This window comes from Rattus norvegicus, chromosome X (assembly GCF_036323735.1).
Source record: "Rattus norvegicus strain BN/NHsdMcwi chromosome X, GRCr8, whole genome shotgun sequence".
Taxonomy (NCBI): Eukaryota; Metazoa; Chordata; class Mammalia; order Rodentia; family Muridae; genus Rattus; species Rattus norvegicus.
This window is the reverse complement of record NC_086039.1, coordinates 109534096-109559385: the sequence shown is the minus strand read 5'-3', so window position 1 is coordinate 109559385 and position 25290 is coordinate 109534096. Positions and strand designations below refer to the sequence as shown.

Below are 25290 nucleotides of genomic sequence, written 5' to 3'. Positions count from 1 at the left end.
AACACCTGTATATGATGTGCCTTACAAATGTTTAGGATCAATGAGTGGCTAGTGTTATTAGCATCTGCATCATACTTACTTATATGTTCTTTTCTTCTCAGGAGCTCCAGGAAATCAGGGCCCCATTGGGCAGCCTGGGATGCCTGGACACAGTGTGAGAGTGGGCTACACATTAGTAAAACACAGTCAGTCAGAACACGTGCCACCATGCCCCATTGGCATGAGCCAGCTATGGGTGGGTTACAGCTTGCTGTTCGTGGAAGGGCAGGAGAAAGCCCATAACCAGGATCTGGGTAAGTACTGGCTTTGACAGCTAGTCCACGCTCCATGTCCCTACAAGGATTGAGAACTGACCACTTTCTTCTCACAGCCCTTTAGACCTACGGTTGCAAAATAGGCCACAAGCATTAGCCCTGGAGTCAAAAGGATTGTGATCCAAATGCTGGTCCTACTGCTTCAAAGTCACATGCCCTGGGTAAATTATTCAATCTTTCCAAGCTTTCATCCTCCCTTAATGGGACTAAGCTATTTCTACTATCTGTCACATAGAGTGGTGTAAGGAATTCATGAATCACTCAATGTAAAATATATTTAAGCCTCCATTAAGTATTAGTGATTAGTGATAACAATAGTAACATGACCTGCAGGGCAGTGATGATTACCCAAGTATTAATTGCATTAGCAGCAGGTGTGCTAACTCTTAGACATGGATTCCATCCATTAAATGTTGGTTTTACAAAGCAGATTAATTAAGGAGTGATTATTCACTTTATCAAAAGATTCGTGTCATTATTCAACTCCCCTGGTACCTTTAGGATACAATTTGATCCTCAGACTCCAGCACCTACTAAAGTCACAGAACTGTGAGGAGAGAGCTATACTGCTCTGAGCAAGCATTTTAATGGAATTGACATCTTCGGTCACTCCAGGCCTCGTGCCTCTGCTTTTTCGCCAGCACTTACCTGGTTCTTGCCCATATTCTCTTCCCAGGATTTGCTGGCTCCTGCCTGCCCCGATTCAGCACCATGCCCTTCATCTACTGCAACATCAATGAAGTGTGCCACTATGCCAGACGCAATGATAAATCCTACTGGCTCTCCACTACTGCCCCTATTCCCATGATGCCTGTGGGCGAGACCCAGATTCCCCAGTATATCAGTCGCTGTTCTGTATGTGAGGCACCCTCACAAGCCATTGCTGTGCACAGCCAGGATATCACCGTTCCACAGTGCCCTTTGGGCTGGCACAGCCTCTGGATTGGATACTCCTTCCTCATGGTGAGGACTTGAACCATTCTGTCCCTCAGTGGAGAACAGAGTTAGAGGGTCAGATGTGAAGAGCTTAGGAAGGGCCCTCCCTTTGATCCCAGGCTCAAGGGGACAATGGTTAGAAAATAACAAGAAGAGAAATGAAGATGTAAATTACAATTTTTGTGGTTGTAGGGAGGGGGTACATAGAATTTGAACCTGGTGTTCTGGACTGAGAACCTGTATGTGTCACAAGCCAAGGCCCTACTCTATGTGTCCTTCAGTTTTGTCACTACAAAGGGAAGACTAGAACTGTAATCTGAACATACTGAGAGAAATGCTGTCCTCAACTGAGGCCAGCACATAATTGTACTGATTAGACTGAGAATAACATTTACCACCTTGCTGTCTACCCTTCCAGATCTGTCTAGCTCCTGCTCTCTCCTCTTAAAGCTTAGCATGGAGGCATGCTGTGATTGTACGGCCTTGTGAGCATTTTGTTGCTTCTGCAATTTTTGTGGTGTGAAGGCATGCTGTGTGTCTAGCTAGGAAAGAGAACATCAGTAATCCTGAGGAGATGGTTCTGTAACTATCTGGGGAGGTTTCTTCAAATGAATTCAGGAGTAAGACCAAGGCGACTCCCAGGAAAACTATAGTATAAAGCTTACTGAAGTCCCTGGTTGGGCAGAGCTTCTCACTGAATCACCAAAGACTCTGATGTAACTGCTCCCACCCAAAACTGACATGATTTCATAAGCCCAAGTCATCAGCAAAGTATCATTCTCTGAAACTTAAGCAAACTGACCGCCTGCTTACTGATGTAGATGTGTATAAAGCCTCTTCTTGGCCTCCGTGCTTCCAGTTAACCTGAAGGGAGACGGTCAAGATGTAAACAGGAGGTCTGGAGGTATAGTGACTAGAGACTGCCTAGAACACCAGGAACCTAGACACTGAACTCCAAGGAAGCCCTCTAAAGTGAAGCCTGAGATATTTTAGATCAAATAATCAAATACACCCAAGCCTTCCTTTAGTTGTCAGGTAAAAAATACTGTGTGTCACTCCAGGGAGTGTAGCACAGGTTGAAAATAAAAAGTTCTAGTGGAGGTAATTTCAGGATGAGAACTACAGGGGACATGCTGTTACAAGAAAGAGCATTGGGGACTATTATACTCTTTCCCTTCTTATAGAACAGTGCACTATAATGGATTTAAAGCTCTGTTAATTCCAAAACCTAAATCCAACATTGCTCAGATGTATATGTCTGAGGGCCAACAAGAGGGATCCCTAGGCAAAGGCACTTAACACTAAGCCTAACCAAGCCCCCCACAAAATAAATAAGTGGTGTGTGTGTGTGTGTGTGTGTGTGTGTGTGTGTGTGTGTGTGTGTGTGATCACTAACCATGCAGGACACAAAGGAGCTGGGGTAAGGGTGTAGCATTCCACAGCTGCTTCAGGGAGGATGGACAGTGCTTGCCTCTGAAGCCCAGGTTCATCAGGCTGGCTAGAAACTGAGTGACCTGGACCCCAGTAGGGCCCAGAGTTCTAGAATGGGGCACGTATGCAGTCCTGTAGAAACAGGAGTACCTCCAGCGTTGAGTTCTGCCAGAGCTCACACAGCACTCTCCCTTCTGTTTCAGCACACTGCTGCTGGGACTGAGGGTGGAGGCCAATCCCTAGTCTCCCCTGGCTCCTGTCTTGAGGACTTCCGGGCCAATCCTTTCATCGAGTGCAGCGGTGCCCGTGGTACCTGCCACTACTTTGCCAACAAGTACAGTTTCTGGCTGACAACAGTGGAGGAGAGAGGGCAGTTTCAGGAACAGCCTGTGTCCGAGAATCTGAAAACTGGGCAGCTTCACACCAGGGTGAGCCGCTGCCAGGTGTGTATGAAAACCCCGTAGGGCATTGCCTGTCATGCAGTCATGCAGCCCCTGATCTCCCTACCCACCTCACAACACTCACCTCAACAAGTCTGAACCGTCGGAGAAAGGAAGACCTAAGCCCATCTGCCCGTCAAGTTGTACATCAAAGCCTCATTTGGACTGGACTACTGGACATTGGTCATCCCAACCCTCAGGCCCAACAGATGAGCCCACTGTGCTAGGATTCGATTTGCTCTCCTGTTTCCATCCATCTGGTGCTAATGTTCCATTGTGTGTGATTATTCATGGCTACCTCAGAAAGGTGTGCTAAACCGCCATTTTCTAAGACTGCTAGAGCTGTCCTCACTGCCAATAACCAGGAAACTCTGTAACAGCTAAGTTATTTATGACAAGACATCACCACATATTATTTGAGTCAAACTACAACTCAGAATTTCTACCCTAAAAGTATGTTTCTGGCTGAACATTATAGACAGTTCAAGTCTGCCTAGGGCTAGCCCTCCCTACTGAAGGCAGCCTATTATAGTTAGACAGGCAGCAGTATCAGAATGAGGAGACAGCCTATAGCCAGAACTGAGCTGTGAGTCCTTCCAGAGTTTTGTTAGGTTCATGCCCCATCTTCACTAGGAAAGGCTGAAAGGTCCTGGATAAATCACTGCCCCCTGGTCCACATCCAGAGAGATAGACAAGATGGCCCAGTGCAAACAAAGAATACAGAAAATGTGACCAAGCTTACAGAAGGAAATGAGAATCACTTCTCTTTCTTCTTGGCCTAGGGCAGAGTGATGAATAAACATAGAAGTTGCAGTTCCTGAATCCAGGAACAAAAATGTAAATCTCATGTCCCCATTCCTCAGAAATCCCTAGTTATTCCAAATGCCACCCAGTTGTGTGCAGGGTGACGAACTGAAGCTACAATATGTTGGCTCCCTGCATTCTGAGGCTACTACAGAAGTTCTGATAAAATGGCCATTCAACTAATCTCCCACAGGTAGCTTTTTAAACTAGTTGACAGCTTTTTTTAAATTTCATAAAAATCTAGCACACACCACTGTTAGCAGACCTGAGGCACAGTCTGAGTTGGCCATGAAGTATTGCCTTCTGTTTGAAACAATTCATTTTAATTACCAGTTGTGTAGAACACAGTCAGTTACAGTGATGTGAAGCACTCCCTTCCAGGTCCTTCACTTCCTTGAGTATTATGTAAAGTGTGCCACTGCAGGCAAAGCATACCCAGTATATTCTGAGCTGTTGTCGCCACCTCCTAGACAAGTAACAAATGGTACATAGCAAATAAAATTAATGAAATGCGAACATTTGACTTTTCGAGACTCTTTGAAAAACTTTTCTAATATCCATTCTCACTACACTTTATAACAAAACATTGAGAAAGGGGAAATTAGAAAACCCTCTAGTCAAAGGGTAGAAAGAGTCTTCTCCTGATCAACAAACCCACAACAGGTTTCAGAATTAGCACAACACTACTTTTATCTCTTTCACATGCTAGAGTTCAAGAAAGGCATTTTCAGTGGCCTCAGGATCATCTACCAATTAAGTTAAAATAGGAAAACATTAAAATCAGTAAAATGAAATCTTCTGACTGGAGAGATGGCTCAGCAGTTAAGAGTGCTTGCTGCCCAATCAGGAGGACTAAAGTTTGGGTCCCAACACCCACATGAAAAAGCTACTAGTCCTGTGTATGTCTTAACCCCAGCTTCGAGGGAAGTGGAGACAGGAGGATGGCTGGGTGTTACTGCCTTCCACCCTAACCAAGAAAACATGAGCTCCAGGTTCATGGAGAGATCCTCTCTCAAAAGATTGTACAGAGAATGATAAAAGAGGATACCTGATGCCCAAAGAGAGCCTCCACTTCTGCCAGGGATGTCTTGCCTCTGTGAGTCAATGCACATGTGCACATATATGCACACAAATAAATATTAAAAATGAAATCTAAACTATATGTGGACACATGTGTATATATTTCATGTGCAAAAACTTAAATATGTTTACATATGCATAAAACAATTCAATGGAAGGATAAACAAGAACAAGCCAGGAGTTTTCAGGGAAGGAAACTAACCCATGGGAGAGAATGGTATTTCATCTTTTGAATTTTAAACCTATGGAATATATAACATACTGGCAAAAAAGAAAGAAAGGAAGGATAAAGGAAAAGGAAAAAAGGATGAAACCTAAGGAAAGAAGTGAGTTGGTCAGTACTATTTTGAGACTCCAGGTATTGGCCTCCTGTAACCTCTGTAAAGAATGAAGATGAATTGTAGATCCATGTGAAACACACACTTAAAGGGGCAACAAAAAGAAGATAGGTAGATACTGTGGAGTGTTGAGCATCTTCCTTGCCACATATCCAGCACAGGCAACTTCATGAGTATGTCCCTCCAAAATTAGAAAGGTGTTAGCCCTAACATGTCTTAGACTTTAATGGACAGATTGAATGTCACCATATGACTAATTCTTTCTACATATAGTTCCCAATAAAAACAGTATAATTCAAACAATTTATTTAATCCTTCAAACAAAAATCAATGCTTTAAGTGAGTGATTGGCAAGGCCAGTCCAGCCCTCCACTTGCTTTTGTAAATCAAGTTTTATTAGATTACAGCCATGCTCAGTCACATGCATATTGTCTGGGGCTTTTTTTACAGAGTAGAATAGTTATGACAAAGGCCACCAGGTCTACAAAGCCTAAAATAATATCTTTACAGAAAAAGTTTGCTGACCTCTGCTTCAAGTGATCATGGTTTGATTTAAGGATATGGTGACATCTAGTGAAAGTGTAAGTAAGGATGGAGATTGTGACCTATCAAATAGGTTTCTCCAAAAAGGAAGACATTTAAGAAGTGTACATTTGACAAATATTTTGATAAAAATTATAGTTATGTAAACTGCATATTCAGATTATTTAACAAGAGTATTTCTCCCTGATTCATTTATTTTATTATTTGAGCAAGAAAACAGATTTCTTCTTCGTATTTAGCCCCAAAGAGGTCACACCTGAAAGGGTGAGGAAAGATAATATAACTGTCTCTCATCTGCTCAGAGTTGCAGCAAGATGGGAGATGCTGTCTGTCTTCCAAATGCCCTCGTTTCAGTTGCTGAAGAATTGCTATCACCAAGACGAGCTGGGAAGCAATGGATTCTGGATCTTCTCCTAGACTCCACGATTTTTCTGTCTTTCAGGGATGACTTGGTGTCATTGGTTTGCTCTTTTTTGTTTTAGTTCTGAGAAAAAGGGCAATCGGCTCAGTCACAGTTGCTGTTTAGTTCGTATGCTATTGGCATATCAGGCACTTGCTGACCAGAAAAGTTTTATGTAACAAGTTCATGTTCTTGTGATGCCAGATTGAGGGCAGAAGAGTACCTCATTGAGTTCTCACTATCCTACACACTCAGAATCTCAAAATCTTCCTCCAGGTCGAAGTCCTCCAGTTGTTCGGTAGAGTCTATGAATTCTGTTGGAATAGAGAAAGGAGAAAGGAGAAAAGCTTGACACTTGGATGGATGCCCCCCCCCCCCCGTCAAGACACTACCCAGCCACTGCCATTCTGAATCTCTGAATCGATTTGCTAAAACCAAGGTTTGTCTGGAGGAAATATACAATGAGACCTACTATAAAGTATTAAACTTTTACTTTAAGACTCAAAGTGATCAGGTCTGTTTATATAGGCCTGATCACAGTGGTCTGCTTGAGGTGTTCTTTGGCTTCCGGACAGTTTCTCTGTTGAGAGGCCTTGGGATGTAGTGCAAGCTGGCCTGGAACTCAGGATCTTTAACCTCATCATTTTGAGTGATTACAGGTACACGAATACCAACCCAAACATCAAGGTACTTTTTGACTTAGCCAGGCCTCTGGCTTGTCATTCTAAAACAAATGTTAGTCATCTTTATTTCACAATGATAAATCTTTTACACTGAGTTAATATTCTTTTTCTTATCAGTCTTTAAAGCCAACAAACATCAGCTTCTCTAAAACTTATAATTAAAAGCACCATGCTTTGCTCAAACTGGATGAACAGAAATTTCACTTTTCATAAGTGAGATGAACCACAGTTGCCTTTATATCAACAAACGATTATAACATGTTGGGTCTGCTGGCCAAGAGCTTACAAAAACAGCTTACCTGCCCCTGTGGTTGTCACTTCTGGCTTGGCTGGAGGTACAAAGGGAGGCCAGTGTGATGGATGTTTCTGAACTAATTCAAACATCCTCAAATTCTCCTTTAGAATTTCCTGGGTAGACCAAGAAACAGCTGTAAATATCATGGAGTTACTACTCTTCTGTTTAGTTCGCAATTCATGAACCTAAATCCCGAGCTTAGCCTGGCAGTTGGCAAGTGTACAAAGAATACCTAGCAAATACATTCATCCTCAGGGCTGGAGAGATGTCTCAGCAGGTAAGAGCACCGACTGCTCTTCCAGAGGTCCTGAGTTCAATTCCCAGCAACCACATGGTGGCTCACAACCATCTGTAATTGGACCTGATGTCCTCTTCTGTTGTGTCTGAAAACAGCTACAGTGTATTCATATAAATAAAATAGATAAATCTTTTTAAAAAATACATTCATCCTCTACTTGAATCATCTGACAACCCTGGCTGACTTCAATTCTGGATTCTGTCGATAAGGCAAGAAGGACACTGGAGCTCATAGCTAATGGAGCCTAGTATGGACTGATCATGGGTCTCAGAGAGTTTACTGGGAATACAGGGTCAACTCAGTGAACAGATGAGGTGTTCCTTAAAAAGTCATTAAATTAAATTAAATTAAGTTAAATTAAATTAAATTAAATATGCCCCAACAGAATTCTGGTATAAATTAGCTTGCTTTCAGTTCTTGTCCAAATTTAAGAAACATATCCTAGGGGCTGGAGTGATGGCTCAGAGGTTAAGAGCACTGACTGCTCTTCCAGAGGTCCTGAGTTCAAATCCCAGCAACCACATGGTGATTGCTCACAACCATCTGTAATGGGATCTGATGCCTTCTTCTGACATGCTGCTTTATTTATAAAATTTATAAACTAATTTTAAAGTTAAAAAAGAAAAATATTTAAAAAAGAAAAATGTAAATGATACAGCTATCATTACATTGTCATCTGGCTTCAAACAGAATGTAGAGCTTTACTACATTCTGAAATGGAAACACATCCTTTAAAAAATAACTCTCTTGGAGCTCAGTGGTTGGGATCACTCTCTGTTCTTCCAGGAGCAAATTTAGTACCCAGCATCTACAATGGGTAGGTCACAATATGTATCTAAGGCTCCAGAAAACCCAATGCCCTCTTCTGGCCTCCATAGGTATCTGAATAAACAGGGCATGATCACACAGACACACAAAAGCAAACTGCAAGCTGGTACAATCACTCTGGAAATCAGTCTGGTGGTTCCTCAGAAAATTGGACATTGCACTACCTGAGGACCCAGCTATACAACTCCTGGGCATATACCCAAAAGACACATGCTCCACTACATTCATAGCAGCCTTATTTATAATAGCCAGAAGCTGGAAAGAACCCAGATGCCCTTCAACAGAGGAATGGATACAGAAAATGTGGTACATCTATACAATGGAATATTACTCAGCTATCAAAAACAATGACTTTATGAAATTCATAGGCAAATGGAATGAACTAGAAAATATCACCCTGAGTGAGGTAACCCAATCACAAAGGAACATACATGGCATGCACTCACTGATAAGTGGATATAATCCAAAACTCAGAATACCCAGGATACAATTTACAGACCACATGAAGTTCAAGAAGGATGACCAAAGTGTGGATGCTTCATGCCTTCTTAGAAGGGGGAACGAAAATATTCATAGGAGAAAATATGGATTCAAATTGTGGAGCTGACACTGAAGGAAAAGTCATCCCAAATGCAGACACCAAACCCAGACAATATTGCTGATTCCAAGAAGTGCATGCTGATAGGAGCCTGATATAGCTGTCTCCTGAGAGGCTCTGCCAGAGCATGACTAATACAGAGGCAGATGCTCACAGCAGCCAACCATTGAACTGAGGACAGGGTCCCCAATGGAGGAGTTAGAGAAAGAACTGAAGTAGTTGAAGGGGTTTGAAACCCCATAAGAACATCAACATCAACCAACCAAACACCCCAGAGCTCCCAGAGACTATACTACCACCCCAAGAGTATACAAGGATGGACCTATGGCTCCATTGGCATATGTAGCAGAGAATGGAAGGAGAGGGCCTTAGCTCTGTCAAGGCTCGATGCCCCAATGTAGGGGAATGCCAGTGAGGGGAGGCAGAAGTGGGTGGGTTGGTGACAGAGCACCCTCATAGGATCAGGGGGAGGAGGAATTGGATAGTAGGTTTCTGGAGGGGAAACTGGGAAAGGTGATAACATTTAAAATGTAAATAAAATAAAGAAATATTTCTCTTGAACTGGACATGGTGGCTCATATCTAAGGTACACTGAAGGTTGAAGAAGTATCGTAAGTCTGAGGCCAGCCTGTTCTTCATACTGAATTCCAGGCTAGCCTGAACCACATAGCAATAGCTTCTCTCAAATAAATAAATAATTGTAAACTCTATATTTCATTTCACTAAACTATTATCTGAGGTTACAGGTTCTATTAGGGATGTAAGTGCTAATTATGTGTTCATTATGAAGAAAAATATTTCCTCTCCTTGTATATAGCATTCTGGGCTCCTGTGATCCTTTAGTTTTAGAGCTAGAGCTTCGTGTCTCAGGTACCCAACCTGATGCTTTAAATAATCACTCCCTGTGATCCCCCTTCATTCATTCATTCAGTGAATGTATAGCAATATATGACGTCGATATTGTATGTGTTAGAGACTGACAATGAGGGAAATGGATACAGAGACTGGTGAACCAATGTAATAATTCTCTATTAAACAATATACCAAAACCAGAAAGTAATCACTTATCACATTTCTGCAAATGCTAACCCCTTTCAGTGGCCATGTGCCTGTATTTTATATAAACAAGCCAGTTAATAGAATCAAAAGTCCTCTAAACCACAATGAAATATACTGGGTTGTAAATGAACCACTAAACACCTAGAAAGCACTTTCGTCTCTTTGCTCACTTTTACAAACACAGGAAGGAAGAAATGCTGACTAAGCAATGTGAAATGGGCAGTTAGAGGTTGGAACTGCCTGATATTCGCTGAGCATTTCAGGTGCCTTAGCGAGCTGCAATGCTAACTTTCACTGCTGAGTCTATCTTTTGGCTGATAAACGCAAAGACTTAAAAGTCTTTATTCACTTTCCCCAAACTTATGTCCAGGTCTCCACATTGGACAGGCTCTTTTTCATCTTATAACAAACTGTTTTCATGTTGTTATATAACTAAAAACATAGTCATCACTAGTAGCTTTCCTTCATGTTTATGCTGCTTTTAAAAATCCATACATACTTACCTTCTGAACAAGACTACACCAATTATCAAAGTCTTTCTCTTCTTTGCAGAAAAATCCCTTGGGTGAGGAAGAAGAACACTACTTAGAATTCCCCTTTGCAAGATTGAGCTATTTTCCCAGAATTAGGAAGTGGGCCACCATCTTGCCATGTATCTTCCTGGTGGCACATGAAGTCTGACTGGCTGGTCTTCTCTCTCCCCTAAATCACTGCATAAAATTTGCACATACCTTGCAATTCTTTCTCTTCTTCCCTCCTCTCCCTCCTTCCCTCCCTTTCTGTCCCTTACTTCCCCCTGTCTCCTCCCTCCCTCCATCCATTACTCATTCTCCCTCTTCCTCCTGGTCTCTAGCTTCTTTCTTGCCTTCTCCCTCCGCCATCAACACTGCTGGACATTTTAACTTGTAAGAAGCAGCAGTGTCCTTCTGTCCTGACAGTCATCCCTCAGTAGGAGGAATGGTCCTGAACACAGGGTTACGGCTCAGTCTTGGTCACTGGTACTCTGATGGATGAAACAGGGGATGAGGATGTAGACAGCCCTTTTCAATGTATGCTGACAGCAACCACACTTTCCCCAGCAACCCTGAGACAGCCTGCACTTGGGCATCAAGAAATAGATGCTGACCTCTCAAGGACTCTTACTCCCTTATCCCTTCCTAGTCCTCACCCACCTTAAATTTATATGGCAAACATTTGAAGGCAATAAGGAATAGGATGAGAAATATGAGAGATATTAATGCTACTGACCTTTATACAGTGAGTATATTGTGCCTGGTCCTGTACTGTCTATATATGTTACATCTCACGTAACCAAATTAAGAGGGAAGCAGTGTGTCCCTACTCCTAGACATGTGAAGACTGATGCTCAGAAAGGTTAACTGACTTTTCCTACATCGTTAAGTAGCAGATCTTGGGGCCTGCTGTGAAAAGCCTGTCTCCAGGGTCCATTCTTTGCCTACCATATCACTGTGCCTCATTTGGGGGTGCTGAGCAAGTATGCTCTTGCTGTGCTCCCTAACAACCACTTGCCAAGGAACCTATTGTAAAGAGGTTACCATAAAAGCTCCTTGACCCACCAAGGCCACAGAAGGATCCAAGTTCAGGATACTCATCCGCTGTGGAGACTGCAGGCAATGGAAAGTGTGGTCGTCTACTAGTCCACTCTCTTCAGTATCAACGAAGGTCTGGGTTGTGTGAGGATCCAAGAAAATGAGCTCGTCACCTATTTTATAAAGGCACTGTTACTCTTTGAAGAAGTACTGGTCCTGGCCCCACTGCTGTCCTAAAGACAACCTCCCCTCCTGACCCCCAGTTCTCCGAACCCCTTCCCTTTCAACAGTGAGAATGGGATGACAGGAAGCCCAAAGCCACGGTGAGCATGCTTGAGAGAAACCACGTGTGCCAAAATCTAATTATTCAAAGAGAAACTTGACCTAACATCTCCTCTATATCCAAGTGCCCAGATGAAAAGGGATAGGTTTGGAAAAGGTGGGGATGACAGAACACAGGACAGCATGGTATGGCAGGCTCTGTGAGCAGCAGTTGCAGAGAATCCCCAAAGCTGTGCGCTCCAATACCACAAGGGGGCGATCTACACCTTTCAGTGTTGGAAAACATCTTGAGACATACCACTGGTTCTCAGATCCAGATTCAGAGATCATCTCTAGAAATGGAAAAGGCCTTGGCCTCCAACGGATATTCTACCCGCACGCAACAGGGATGCTAACCTCTGTGGATCAGAACCCAATGAGCTGACACCGGCTCACTGATTAACAATTAGCTAGTGGGTTAGTCATTGTGAGCAAGCTTGTTAGTTCCCATCAGAAAACACAACCTCTGTCACGTAAACTTCAGTATAGATGAACTTCACTGGAAAACACTACTTGGGATGACTAGCTGACGTGTGTGTGTGTGTGTGTGTGTGTGTGTGTGTGTGTGTGTGTGTGTGTGTGTGTGTCTGGGGATCAAACTCAAGACTTGGTGTATATTATGCAAACATTCTAACCCTGGGCCAAAACTCAAGTCCAAGATGACTAAGTTTCACATGTAAGAGGAAAGTCATGCTTCACTAAACTGCAAACGCTCAGCGTCAACGACTGTGGAGGAGATCTGGATGATAAAACATCCTGATCTAATGGTTAAAGGGCAGACAGTTCTTTTGTTGCAAAATAGACATAAATGCCTCAAGAAGCACCTGATCTCCCTGTCCAGCCCCAAGGCCACCTGGATCTCTATGACCTCAACCGTCAGGTGATAAAAGATTATTTACTGGCAGCAAGAAAATGTCCCCTAAGACTTTGGAACTTCATGCAGGGGCACATCTATGTGATTCTACTGGCAAAGACTATGTTGCCGAAGCCTGGTGCAAAGTGTAACTCTTCTGTCTCATAAAGACAAACTGTTTACCTCTTTCCCCTTTCAAACACTGTTGTTTTCCATGGCTGTCATGGGGCCTGATCTAGTATCTTACATAGCCATAAGAACCAGAAAGGTTCACCTTTGTGAAATGTATGCAATACAATACCCATCATAAAGACATTTTAATTATCTCACTTTGAACCAGACAATGTAGCTAAGAAGCACAGAAGTCAGCATCTCTATAGGATTTACCACATGAAAGTCAATGTATAAATTCCTCACTGGACCACGGTGGGTGAGAACAGTAGCACAATAGCCTCAGATCACACCAAAGAACAACAAGCCAAGATGTGCAGCATGAAGCCTAGGACCTCACAATAAAGGGAATTGGAAAGGGAAGTTGGAGACATAGAAAGAGAAATCCCAAGGGGGGTAGAACCCACCCACCCACCAGAGTACTTTAAGTTGAAAGTGTTGGGAATGATAATAGCTTGTCAGAGTATAGACATGACCTTTTCCCATGAGTGGGGAGGGGACTGCTTTGCAGGGTACCTCTTTTCTGAGAGTGTCTATAAGAGATACAGCAGAAGACATATGATGTCCAAAAGTTGACATTGAGACTACGGGTCTCTAATGAGGTTTGTGGAGAAGAGGCAGACTAGTCAACCATCTTCATAGACCATAGCTAGTGCTGTAGCTCTCTCTACATGGCAACCTGTACCCAAGAGTAGAACACAAACAGCCCCTTCCTTCTGAGCAAGCAAAATCCGACAGCCAGAGGATCAACATGGCCAGAGCCTCCCACATCTAGACCTTCTCCAGCTGCCCACTTGGCAGGAGGGCCTTAGGAAAAATATCAGGGGTGGGGAGGACAGACCCAGATGACCAAATTGGGATCAAATCCTGGCTTCACTTCTTGTTACCCGAGTGACATTGAGAAAATGATCTCTCTTAATCTTCATTTCACCATTGTAAAATGAAAAATAGCCTCTCTGTGTCTCTCCTGTCTCATTTCCATCTCTGTCTCCTTCTCCATCTCCCTCTCTCTCCCTCCCTCCCTCTCCTTCCTCTCCCTCCTCCCTCTCTCTGGTGATAATGACTATTGGGAAAGTATGCACATGTTCAGTACAGACTTCTTCCCACAAATACTTCTGATCCATGGTTAGTCAGACCTAGCCATGGGAAACCCACAGACACTAAGTCATAGTGGTGGCTGCATATTTTTGTATCACATTGTTTGATAGGAACTCCAAAGCTTAGACAAAGAGAGCATCTGAATGTACATCGTGCCCAATACTGGGGTTTGTACTTAGAAAAAGAAATAAGTGGTACTGTGAGCTCCAGGCTTTCCATTAAGTTGTAGTATTAAGGCTGCGCCAATAGATGGCAGCATTACAGAAACAGAGGCAGCTGTGTTGCAAGCTCCACAGAAGGACTGAACCAAAGAACTAAGGAAAGACAGGGGTGTTGGGTGGAGCCATCTCTCACAGAACACTTACTATATGTCTAACGTGTTGCCAAATAGTTACCATGAGATGACCTAACAGGGAGTCGAGTATTTGTGTATTTTAAAGGAGAGAAACCCAAGCCTGAGTTTTTTGTTTTTTGTTTTTTGTTTTTTTCCTCCAGCAGTCAAGCCACTAGCTAGCAAGGGTCTGATGTACTAAGTCAGCTTTGTGTGTTGCCATCATGCCAGTCTCCAAGGAATGATGTGGGGAGATGATCTCCCTCTACACTGTTCTCTGCATATTCTCTCATGGCACTTGCTCACAGCTACTCTACTTTTTCTTGTGAGCAAGCAGTCTGAGTTAATGACTTTCCTGACCCCCAGGGTCTGACCAGTCCATTTCCACAAGAGAATGCCCCGTGCCAAGTCTCACTGGTTACATCCCTCCCTTTTTCATACTCTTCAGCACTCATCAGGTATCCTGGTTCTTAAAGTGTGGACCAACAGCAGCACTGAAAACACTTAGGAAGGCAAATTTCAGGTCCTATCTTAGACCTACTTCACCTGTATCTCAATAGGTCCAGAAAAGTATGTATGAACAAGTGAGATCTGCATGGACCAGCTAGCAGTTCATGTCTTCAGGGCTTTTAATGTCTCTGGTCACAGCTAGTGAGTAAGGTGGTAAGATTTCTACCATTTACAGAAAACAGATGAGTAATCATTAGGGCCAATATTAGGAGGTTAGTAGATGTTCATACTGCTGTTTTGGGGGGTTTACTTTTGTTTCATTTTATTTTAGTTCAGGTTTAGAGACAGGATCTCACTGTATATAGCACTGACTAGGCTGGAATTCACTATGTAAACCAGGATGAGCTTAAATTCATAGAGATCCACTTGCCTCTGCAACTCTGCCGCTCTGCCCCTCTGCCTCTCTGCCTCTCTGCCCCTCTCTGCCCCTCTGCCCATGCCTCTCTGCCACTCAACCTCTCTGCCGCTCTCTGCATCTCTGCGCATCCCTGCCTCTGCCTCTATCTCTGCCTCTGCCTCTCTGCCCATCCCTGCCTCAGCCTCTTCCTCTGCCACTCTGCCCTTCTCTGCCTCTCTGCACCTCTCTGACTCTCTCTGCCCCACCCTGCCTCTCTGCCCCTGCCTTTGCCCCTATCCCTCTGCCCCTCTGCCACTGCCTCACTACCTCTGCCTCTCTGCCCCTCTCTGACTCTCTACCCCGCTCTGCCCCTGCCCCTCAGCCTCTCTGCCTCTGTCTCTCTCTCTCTGCCTCCGCCTCTAACTCTCTGCCTCTCTGCCTCTGACCCTGCCTCTCTGCCTCTAAGCCTCTCTAACCCTCTGCCCCTCTCTGCCTCTCTGCCTCTGCCTCTGCTTCTCTGCCTCTCTACCTCTCTCCATGTCTGCCTCTCTGTACCTCTCTGCCTCTCTGTCTCTGTCTCTGCATCTCTACCTCTGCCTCTCTGCCTCTGCCTCTGCTCCTGCCTCTGCCTCTGCTCCTGCCTCTGCCTCTCTGCCTCTCTGCCTCTGCCTCTGCCCCTGCCTCGGCCTCTGCCTCTCTGCCTCTGCCTCTCAACCTCTCTCTGCCCCTCTGTGCCTCTCTCTGCCCCTCTGCCCCTCTCGGACTCTCTGCCCCTGCCGCGGCCCCTCTGCCCCTCTGCCCCTCTGCCTCTGCCTCTCTACCTCTCTGACTCTCTGCCTCTGTCTCTGCCTCTCTGCCTCTCTGACTCTCTGTCTCTGCCTCTCTGCCCCTCTGTCTCTGCCTCTCTCTGCCTCTCTGCCACTTTCTGCCACTCTCTGCCTCTCTGCCCATCTCTGCCTCTCTGCCCCTCTGCGCCCCTCTCTGCCTCTCTGCCCCTCTGCCTCTCTCTGCCTCTCTCTGCCTCTCTGCCTCTCTGTGCCCCTCTCTGCCTCTCTGCCTCTCTGTGCCCCTCTCTGCCTCTCTGCCTCTCTCTGCCTCTCTGCCCCTCTGCCTCTCTCTGCCCCTCTGCCTCACAGCCTCGCTGCCCTTCTTTGCCTCTCTCTGCCTCTCTGCCCCTGCATTTGCACCTGCCCCTCTGCCCCTTTGCATCTGCCTCTCTGCCTCTGCCTCTCTGCCCCTCTCTGCCTTTCTCTGCCCCTCTCTGCCTCTCTCTGCCCCTCTCTGACTCTTTGCCGCCATCTGCCCCGGCCATTCTGCCTCTGCCTCTGCCATTCTGCCTCTGCCTCTGCCTCTACTTCTGCTTCTCTCTGCCTCTCTGCCTCTCTGCCTCCCTGCCTCTCTCTGCCCCTCTCTGCCTCTCTCTGCACCAATCTGCCTCTCTGCCTCTCTCTGCCTCTCTGCCTCTCGGCCTCTCTGCCTCTGCCTCTCTGCCTCTCTACCTCTGCCTCTCTGCCTCTCTGCCTCACACCTCTGCCTCAATGCCTCTATGTCTCTGCCTCTGCCTCTCTGCCTCTCTCTGCCCCTCTGCCTCTCTGCGCCTCTCTGCCTCTCTCCTCCCCACTCTACCTCTCTGCATCTGCCTCTCTGCCTCTCTGTCTCTGCCTCTCTGACTCTCTGTCTCTGCCTCTCTGACTCTCTGCCCCTCTCTGCCGCTCTCTGCTTCTCTGCCTCTGCCTCTCTGCCTCGCTCTGCCACTCTCAGCCTCTGCCTCTCTGCCACTGCCTCTCTGTCTATGCCCATGCCCCTGCCTCTCTGCCTCTCTGCCTCTCTCTGCCTCTCAGCCTCTCTGCCTCTCTGCCTTTGCCTGTCTCTCTGCCACTCTGCCTCTCTCTGCCCTTCTCTGCCTCTCTGCCTCTGTGCCTCTCCCTGACACTCCCTGACACTCTCTGCCTCTCTGCCTCTCTCTGACCCTCTGTGACTCTCTGCCTCTGTCTCTGCCTCTGCCCCTGTCCCTGGCCCTGCCTCTCTGCCTCTCTGCATCTCTGCCTCTCTGCCTCTCTGCCTCTCTGCCTCTCTGCCTCTCTGCCTCTCTCTGCCCTTTTCTGCCTCTCTGCCTCTGTGCCTCTCCCTGACCCTCTCTGCCTCTCGGCCTCTCTCTGACCCTCTGTGACTCTCTGCGTTTGCCTCTGGCTCTGCCTCTGACCCTGTCCCTGCTCCTGCCCCTGCCTCTCTGCCTCTGCCTCTCTGCCTCTCTGCTACTCTGCCTTTCTCGGCCCTTCTCGGCCTCTCTCCCTCTCTGCCTCTCTCTGCCTCTCCCTGACCCACTCTTCTTCGCTGCCTCTCTCTGACCCTCTCTGACTATCTGCCTCGGCCTCTGTCTCTGCCTCTGCCTCTGCCCCTGCCCTGCCCCTGCCCCTGCCCCTGCCTCTCTGCCTCTGCCTCTGCTTCTGCTTCTCTCTGCCTCTCTGCCCCTCTCTGTCCCTCTCTGCTTCTCTGCCTCTCTGCCTCTCTACCCATCACTGCCTCTCTGCCTCTCTGCCTCTACCTCTCTGTCTCTGCCTCTGCCTCTCTGCCTCTCTCTGCCCGTCTCCAGCCTCTGACCCTCGCTGACTCTCTGCCTCTCTGCCCGGCACTGTTGCTCTCTGCCTCTCTGTCTCTGCCTATGCCTCTGCCCCTGACCCTGCCTCTCTGCCTTTCTGCCTCTCTGCCTCTCTCTGTCCCTCTCTGCCTGTCTACCTCTCTGCCTCTGACTCTCTGTCTCTGCCTCCTCTGCCTCTCTGCTACTCTGCCTCTCTCTGCCCCTCTCCTCCATCTCTGCCTCTCTGCCTCACTCTGACCCTCTTTGACTCTCTCTGACCATATCTGCTTCTCTGCCTCTCTCTGACCCTCTCTGCCTCTCTGCCTCTCTCTGACCCTCTCTGCCTCTGCCTCTGCCTCTCTACCTCTCTGCCTCTCTTCGCCACCCCTCTGCATCTCTCTGAACCTCTCTGTGCCTAACTGCCTCTCTGTGCCCCTCTCTGACCGACTCTGCCTCTCTGCCTCTCTGCCTCTCTGCCTCTCTGCCCCTCTGCCTCTCTGTCCCTCTGCCTAGCTCTGCCCCTCTCTGCCTGTCTGCCTCTCTGCCTCTCTGTCTCTGCCTCGGTCTCTGCCCTTGCCCCTGCCTCTGCCTCTGCCTCTCTGCCTCTGCCTCTGTGGCTCTCTGCCTCTGCCTCTCTGCCTCTACCTCTGCCTCTCTGCCTCTGCCTCTGCCTCTCTGCCTCTCTGCCCCTCTGCGCCTCTGCCCCTCTGCCTCTCTGCATCTCTGTCTCTGCTTCTCTGCCTCTCTCTGCCCCTCTCTGCCTCTCTGCCTCTCTGCCTCTCTCTGACCCTTTCCTCCTCTATGCCTCTTTCTGACCCTCTCTGCCCCTCTGCCTCTCTGCATCTCTGCCTCTGCTTCTCTGCCTCTCTACCTCTCTCCCTGTCTGCCTCTCTGCACCTCTCTTCCTCTCTGTCTCTGTCTCTGCATCTCTACCTCTGCCTCTCTGCCTCTGCCTCTGCCCCTGCCTCGGCCTCGGCCTCTCTGCCTCTGCCTCTCAACCTCTCTCTGCCCCTCTGTGCCTCTCTCTGCCCCTCTGCCCCTCTCGGACTCTCTGCCCCTGCCGCTGCCCCTCTGCCCCTCTGCCCCTCTGCCTCTGCCTCTCTGCCCCTCTCTGCCTCTCTCTGCCCCTCTCTGACTCTTTGCCGCCATCTGCCCCGGCCATTCTGCCTCTGCCTCTGCCATTCTGCCTCTGCCTCTGCTTCTGCTTCTCTCTGCCTCTCTGCCTCCCTGCCTCTCTCTGCCCCTCTCTGCCTCTCTCTGCACCAATCTGCCTCTCTGCCTCTCTCTGCCTCTCTGCCTCTCTCTGCCTCTCTGCCTCTCGGCCTCTCTGCCTCTGCCTCTCTGCCTCTCTACCTCTGCCTCTCTGCCTCTCTGCCTCACACCTCTGCCTCAATGCCTCTATGTCTCTGCCTCTGCCTCTCAACCTCTCTCTGCCTCTCTGCCTCTCTCCTCCCCACTCTACCTCTCTGCATCTGCCTTTCTGCCTTTCTGCCTCTCTGTCTCTGCCTCTCTGACTCTCTGTCTCTGCCTCTCTGACTCTCTGCCCCTCTCTGCCGCTCTCTGCTTCTCTGCCTCTGCCTCTCTGCCTCGCTCTGCCACTCTCAGCCTCTGCCTCTCTACCACTGCCTCTCTGTCTATGCCCATGCCCCTGCCTCTCTGCCTCTCTGCCTCTCTCTGCCTCTCAGCCTCTCTGCCTCTCTGCCTTTGCCTGTCTCTCTGCCACTCTGCCTCTCTCTGCCCTTCTCTGCCTCTCTGCCTCTGTGCCTCTCCCTGACACTCTCTGCCTCTCTGCCTCTCTCTGACCCTCTGTGACTCTCTGCCTCTGTCTCTGCCTCTGCCCCTGTCCCTGCCCCTGCCTCTCTGCCTCTCTGCCTCTCTGCCTCTCTCTGCCCTTTTCTGCCTCTCTGCCTCTCCCTGGCCCTCTCTGCCTCTCGGCCTCTCTCTGACCCTCTGTGACTCTCTGCGTTTGCCTCTGGCTCTGCCTCTGACCCTGTCCCTGCTCCTGCCCCTGCCTCTCTGCCTCTGCCTCTCTGCCTATCTGCCACTCTGCCTCTCTCGGCCCTTCTCGGCCTCTCTCCCTCTCTGCCTCTCTCTGCCTCTCCCTGACCCTCTCCGCCTCTCTATCCCTCTCTGCCTCTCTGCCTCTCTCTGTCTCTCTGCCTCTCTCTGACCCTCTCTGCCTCTCTGGCTCTCTTGGCCCCTCTCTGCCTCTCTGTCTCTGCCTCTGCCTCTCTACCTCTCTGCCTCTCTTTGCCCCCCCTCTGCCTCTCTCTGCCCCTCTCTGCCCCTAACTGCCTCTCTGTGCCCCTCTCTTACAGACTCTGCCTCTCTGCCTCTCTGCCCCTCTGTCTCTCTGTCCCTCTGTCTAGCTCTGCCCCTCTCTGCCTCTCTGCCTCTCTGCCTCTCTGTCTCTCTGTCTCTCTGTCTCTGCCTCGGTCTCTGCCCTTGCCCCTGCCTCTGCCTCTCTGCCTCTGCCTCTCTGCCTCTGCCTCTGCCTCTCTGACTCTCTGCCCCTCTCTGCCGCTCTGCCCCTCTCTACCGCTCTTTGCCTCTCTGCCTCTCTGCCTCTCTGCCTCTCTGCCCCTCTGCCTCTCTGCGCCTCTGCCTCTCTGCCCCTCTGCCTCTTTGTCTCTGCCCCTCTGCCTCTCTGTCTCTGCCTCTCTGCCTTTCTGCCTCTCTTTGCCCCCCCTCTGCCTCTCTCTGCCCCTAACTGCCTCTCTTTGCCCCCCCTCTGCCTCTCTCTGCCCCTCTCTGCCCCTAACTGCCTCTCTGTGCCCCTCTCTGACAGACTCTGCCTCTCTGCCTCTCTGCCCCTCTGCCTCTCTGTCCCTTTGTCTAGCTCTGCCCCTCTCTGCCTCTCTGACTCTCTGCCTCTCTGTCTCTGCCTCGGTCTCTGCCCTTGCCCCTGCCTCTGCCTCTCTGCCTCTGCCTCTGCCTCTCTGACTCTCTGCCCCTCTCTGCCGCTCTCTGCCGCTCTGCCCCTCTCTACCGCTCTTTGCCTCTCTGCCTCTCTGCCTCTCTGCGCCTCTGCCTCTCTGCCCCTCTGCCTCTGTCTCTGCCTCTCTGCCTTTCTGCCCCTCTCTGCCCCTCTCTGCCCCTCCCTGCCTCTCTGCCTCTCTCTGACCCTTTCTTCCTCTCTGCCTCTCTCTGACCCTCTCTGCCTCTCTCCTTCTCTGCCCCTCTGTCTCTGCCTCTGCCTCTGCCTCTGCCCCTGACCCTGCCCCTGCCTCTCTGCCTCTGCCTCTCTCCCTCTCTCCCACTGCCTCTCTGTCTGTGCCCCTGCCCCTGCTCATGCCTCTCTGCCACTCGCCTCTGCCTCTCTGCACCTCTTCCTCTCTGCACCTCTGCCTCTCTGCCACTCTGCCTCTCTAGGCCCTTCTCGACCTCTCTCCCTCTCTGCCTCTCCCTGACCCTCTCCGCCTCTTTCTGACCCTCTCTGCCTCTCTGCTTCTCTCTGACGCTCTCTGACTCTCTCCCTCTCTGTCTCTGTCTCTGTCTCTGCCTCTGCCCCTGCACCTGCCCCTGCCCCTGCAACTGCCTCTGTGCCTCTGCATCTGCCTCTGCCTCTCTGCCTCTCTGCCCCTCTCTGCCTCTCTGCCTCTCTGCCCCTCTCGGCCTCTCTGCGACTCTACCCCTCTGCCTCTCTGCCTCTGCCTCTCTGTCTCTGCCTCTGCCACTCTGCCACTCAGCCTCTCTCTACCCCTCTCTGCCTCTCTGCCTCTCCCTGACCCTCTCTGCCTCTCTGCTTCTCTGCCTCTCTGTCTCTGTCTCTGCCTCTGCCTCTGCCCCTGCCTCTCTGCCTCTCTGCCTCTGCCTCTGCCTCTCTGCCTCTCTCCCATTGCCTTTCTGTCTGTGCCCCTGCCCCTGCCCCTGCCTCTCTGCCACTCTGCCTCTGCCTCTCTGCACCTCTGCCTCTCTGCCACTCTGCCTCTCTCGGCCCTTCTCGGCTTCTCTCCCTCTCTGCCTCTCTCTGCCTCTCCCTGACCTCTGCCTCTCTGCATCTCTCTGACCCTCTCTGACTCTCCGCCTCAGCCTCTGTCTCTGCCTCTGCCTCTGCCCCTGCCCCTGCCCCTGCAACTGCCTCTGTGCCTCTGCATCTGCCTCTGCCTCTCTGCCTCTCTGCCCAGCTCTGCCTCTCTGCGACTCTACACCTCTGCCTCTCTGCCTCTGCCTCTCTGTCTCTGCCTCTGCCTCTGCCTCTCCCTCTGCCCCTGCCTCTCTGCCTCTCTGCCTCTGCCTCTCCCTCTGCCCCTGCCTCTCTGCCTCTCTGCCTCTGCTCTGCCTCTCTGCCTCTCTCCCATTGCCTCTCTGTCTGTGCCCTTGCCCCTGCTCCTGCCTCTCTGCAACTCTGCCTCTTCCTCTCTGCACCTCTGCCTCTCTGCCACTCTGCCTCTCTCGGCCTCTCTCCCTCTCTGCCTCTCTCTGCCTCTCCCTGACCTTCTCAGCCTCTCTGCATCTCTCTGACCCTCTCTGACTCTCTGACTCTCTCTGCCTCTCCCTGACCTTCTCTGCCTCTCTGCATCTCTCTGACCTTCTCTGACTCTCTGCCTCAGCCTCTGTCTCTGCCTCTGCCTCTGCCCCTGCCCCTGCCTCTCTGCCTCTGCCTCTACCCCTGCTCCTGCCCCTGCCTCTCTGCCTCTCTGCCTCTGCCTTTCTGCCTCTGCCTCTCAGCCTCTCTGCCTCTCTGCCTCTCTAAAACTCTACCTCTCTCTGCCCCTCTCTGCCTCTCTACCTCTGACTCTCTGTCTCTCCCTCTGGCTCTCTGCCTCTGCATCTCTGTCTCTGCCTCTGCATCTCTACCACTCTGATTCTCTCTGCCCCTCTCCTGCCTCTCTGCCTCTCTCTGCCTCTCTGCCTCTCTCTGAACTCTATGCCTCTCTCTGCTTCTCTGCCTCTCTGCCTCTGCCTCTCTGCCTCTCTGCCCCTCTCTGATCCTCTTTGCCTCTCAGACTCTCTGCCCATCACTGCCTCTCTGCCTCTCTGCCTCTGCCTCTCTGCCTCTCTCCCACTGCCTCTCTGTCTGTGCCCCTGCCCCTGCTCATGCCTCTCTGCCACTCTGCCTCTGCCTCTCTGCACCTCTGCCTCTCTGCCTCTCTGCCACTCTGCCTCTCTCGGCCATCTCGGCCTCTCTCCCTCTCTGCCCCTCTCTGCCTCTCCCTGACCCTCTCCGCCTCTCTCTGCCCCTCTCTGCCTCTCTGCTTCTCTCTGACGCTCTCTGACTCTCTCCCTCTCTGTCTCTGCCTCTGCCACTCTGCCACTCAGCCTCTCTCTGCCCCTCTCTGCCTCTCTGCCCATCACTGCCTCTCTGCCTCTCTGCCTCTCTGTCTCTCTGTCTCTGCCTCTGCCTCTCTGCCACTCTGCCTCTCTCTGCCCCTCTCTGCCTCTCTGCCTCTCTGCCTCTCTCTGACCTCTCTGCCTCTCTCTGACCGTGTCTGACTCTCTGCCTCTCTGCCCAGCACTGCCACTCTCTGCCTCTGTCTCTGCCTATGCCTCTGCCCCTGCCTCTCTGCCTTTCTGCCTCTCTCTGCCCCTCTCTGCCTCTCTACCTCTCTGCCTCTGACTCTCTGTCTCTGCCTCTGCCTCTCTGCATCTCTGTCTCTGCCTCTGCCTCTCTGACTCTCTCTGCCCCTCTCCTGCCTCTCTCTGCCTCTCTCTGACCTCTCTGCCTCTCTCTGACCCTCTGCCTCTCTCTGACCCTCTGCCTCTCTGCCTCTGCCTCTCTGCCTCTCTGCCCCTCTCTGCCCCTCTCTGCCTCTCTCTGACCCTCTTCTGCCTCTCGGCCTCTCTCTGACCCTCTGCCTCTCTGCCTCTGCCTCTCTGCCCATCACTGCCTCTCTGCCTCTGCCTCTCTGTCTCTGCCTCTGCCTCTCTGCCACTCTGCCTCTCTCTGCCCCTCTCCTGCCTCTCTTCCTCTCTCTCCCTCTCTCTGAACTCTCTGCCTCTCTCTGACCCTCTCTGCCTCTCTCTGACCCTCTCTGCCTCTCTCTGACCCTCTCTGACCCTCTCTGCCTCTCTGCCTCTCTGCCCTGCACTGACACTCTCTGCCTCTCTGTCTCTGCCTATGACTCTGCCCCTGCCCCTGCCTCACTGCCTTTCTGCCACTCTGCCTCTCTCTGCCCCTCTCCTCCCTCTCTGCCTCTCTGCCTCTCTCTGACCGTCTCTGCCTCTCTGCCTCTCTGCCTCTCTGCCTCTCTCTGCCCCTCTCTGCCTCTCTGTCTCTGCCTCTGCTCTCTACCTCTCTGCCTCTCTTCGCCCCCCCTCTGCCTCTCTCTGACCCTCTCTGCGCCTCTCTGTGCCCCTCTCTGACAGACTCTGCCTCTCTGCCTCTCTGCCCCTCTGCCTCTCTGTCCCTCAGTCTAGCTCTGTCCCTCTCTGCCTCTCTGCCTCTCAGCCTCTCTGTCTCTGCCTCGGTCTCTGCCCTTGCCCCTGCCTCTGCCTCTCTGCCTCTGCCTCTCTGACTCTCTGCCCCTCTCTGCCTCTCTGCCTCTCTGCCTCTCTGCCTCTCTGCCCCTCTGCCTCTCTGTCCCTCTGCCTCTCTGCCCCTCTGCCTCTCTGTCTCTGCCTCTCTCTGCCCCTCTCTGCCTCTCTCAGCCTCATTCTGACCCTTTCTTCCTCTCTGCCTCTCTCTGACCCTCTCTGCCTCTCTGTCTCTGCCTCTGCCTCTGCCCCTGACCCTGACCCTGCCCCTGCCTCTCTGCCTCTGCCTCTGCCTCTCTGCCTCTCTCCCACTGCCTCTCTGTCTGTGCCCCTGCCCCTGCTCATGCCTCTCTGCCACTCTGCCTCTGCCTCTCTGCACCTCTGCCTCTCTGCCTCTCTGCCACTCTGCCTCTCTCGGCCATCTCGGCCTCTCTCCCTCTCTGCCCCTCTCTGCCTCTCCCTGACCCTCTCCGCCTCTCTCTGACCCTCTCTGCCTCTCTGCTTCTCTCTGAAGCTCTCTGACTCTCTCCCTCTCTGTCTCTGCCTCTGCCACTCTGCCACTCAGCCTCTCTCTGCCCCTCTCTGCCTCTCTGCCCATCACTGCCTCTCTGCCTCTCTGCCTCTCTGTCTCTCTGTCTCTGCCTCTGCCTCTCTGCCACTCTGCCTCTCTCTGCCCCTCTCTGCCTCTCTGCCTCTCTGCCTCTCTCTGACCTCTCTGCCTCTCTCTGACCGTGTCTGACTCTCTGCCTCTCTGCCCAGCACTGCCACTCTCTGCCTCTGTCTCTGCCTATGCCTCTGCCCCTGCCTCTCTGCCTTTCTGCCTCTCTCTGCCCCTCTCTGCCTCTCTACCTCTCTGCCTCTGACTCTCGGTCTCTGCCTCTGCCTCTCTGCATCTCTGTCTCTGCCTCTGCCTCTCTGCCACTCTGACTCTCTCTGCCCCTCTCCTGCCTCTCTCTGCCTCTCTCTGACCTCTCTGCCTCTCTCTGACCCTCTGCCTCTCTCTGACCCTCTGCCTCTCTGCCTCTGCCTCTCTGCCCCTCTCTGCCCCTCTCTGACTCCTTGCCCCCCTCTGCCCCT

The 25290-nt window shown here is 50.6% G+C and overlaps 2 protein-coding genes across 9 annotated transcripts in view; one reads left to right on the top strand and one right to left on the bottom strand.

Annotated features, from left to right (window-relative positions):
* The window catches only part of Col4a6 (collagen type IV alpha 6 chain), a 351043-nt gene extending 346602 nt beyond the window's left edge, over positions 1 to 4441 (top strand). The window contains exons 43-45 of one of the 2 annotated variants that reach the window (XR_010061203.1): positions 102 to 293; positions 371 to 475; positions 991 to 1128. Coding sequence is in view for 1 of the 2 variants with exons in the window: in NM_001427260.1 (NP_001414189.1) it covers positions 102 to 293; positions 991 to 1277; positions 2885 to 3145 (740 nt within the window). In the remaining variant the exon portion in view is untranslated. Of the gene's footprint in view, positions 1 to 101; positions 294 to 370; positions 476 to 990; positions 1278 to 2884 lie in introns of those variants that run through there. The other variant, NM_001427260.1, reaches the window with a different exon arrangement.
* A 1186-nt stretch (positions 4442 to 5627) lies between these two features.
* Positions 5628 to 25290, bottom strand: part of Atg4a (autophagy related 4A, cysteine peptidase) — a 100047-nt gene continuing 80384 nt past the window's right edge. For 2 of the 7 annotated variants that reach the window (XM_063280293.1, XM_039100045.2), the window contains exons 10-13: positions 11625 to 11770; positions 10551 to 10607; positions 7269 to 7377; positions 5628 to 6600 (exon numbers count right to left, since the gene is read on the bottom strand). In XM_063280293.1, coding sequence (XP_063136363.1) covers positions 6530 to 6600; positions 7269 to 7377; positions 10551 to 10607; positions 11625 to 11770 — 383 coding nt within the window. In that variant the 3' untranslated portion in view covers positions 5628 to 6529. Of the gene's footprint in view, positions 6601 to 7268; positions 7378 to 10544; positions 10608 to 11603; positions 11771 to 25290 lie in introns of those variants that run through there. The other 5 variants (XM_063280294.1, XM_039100047.2, NM_001126298.1 and 2 more) reach the window with 4 other exon arrangements.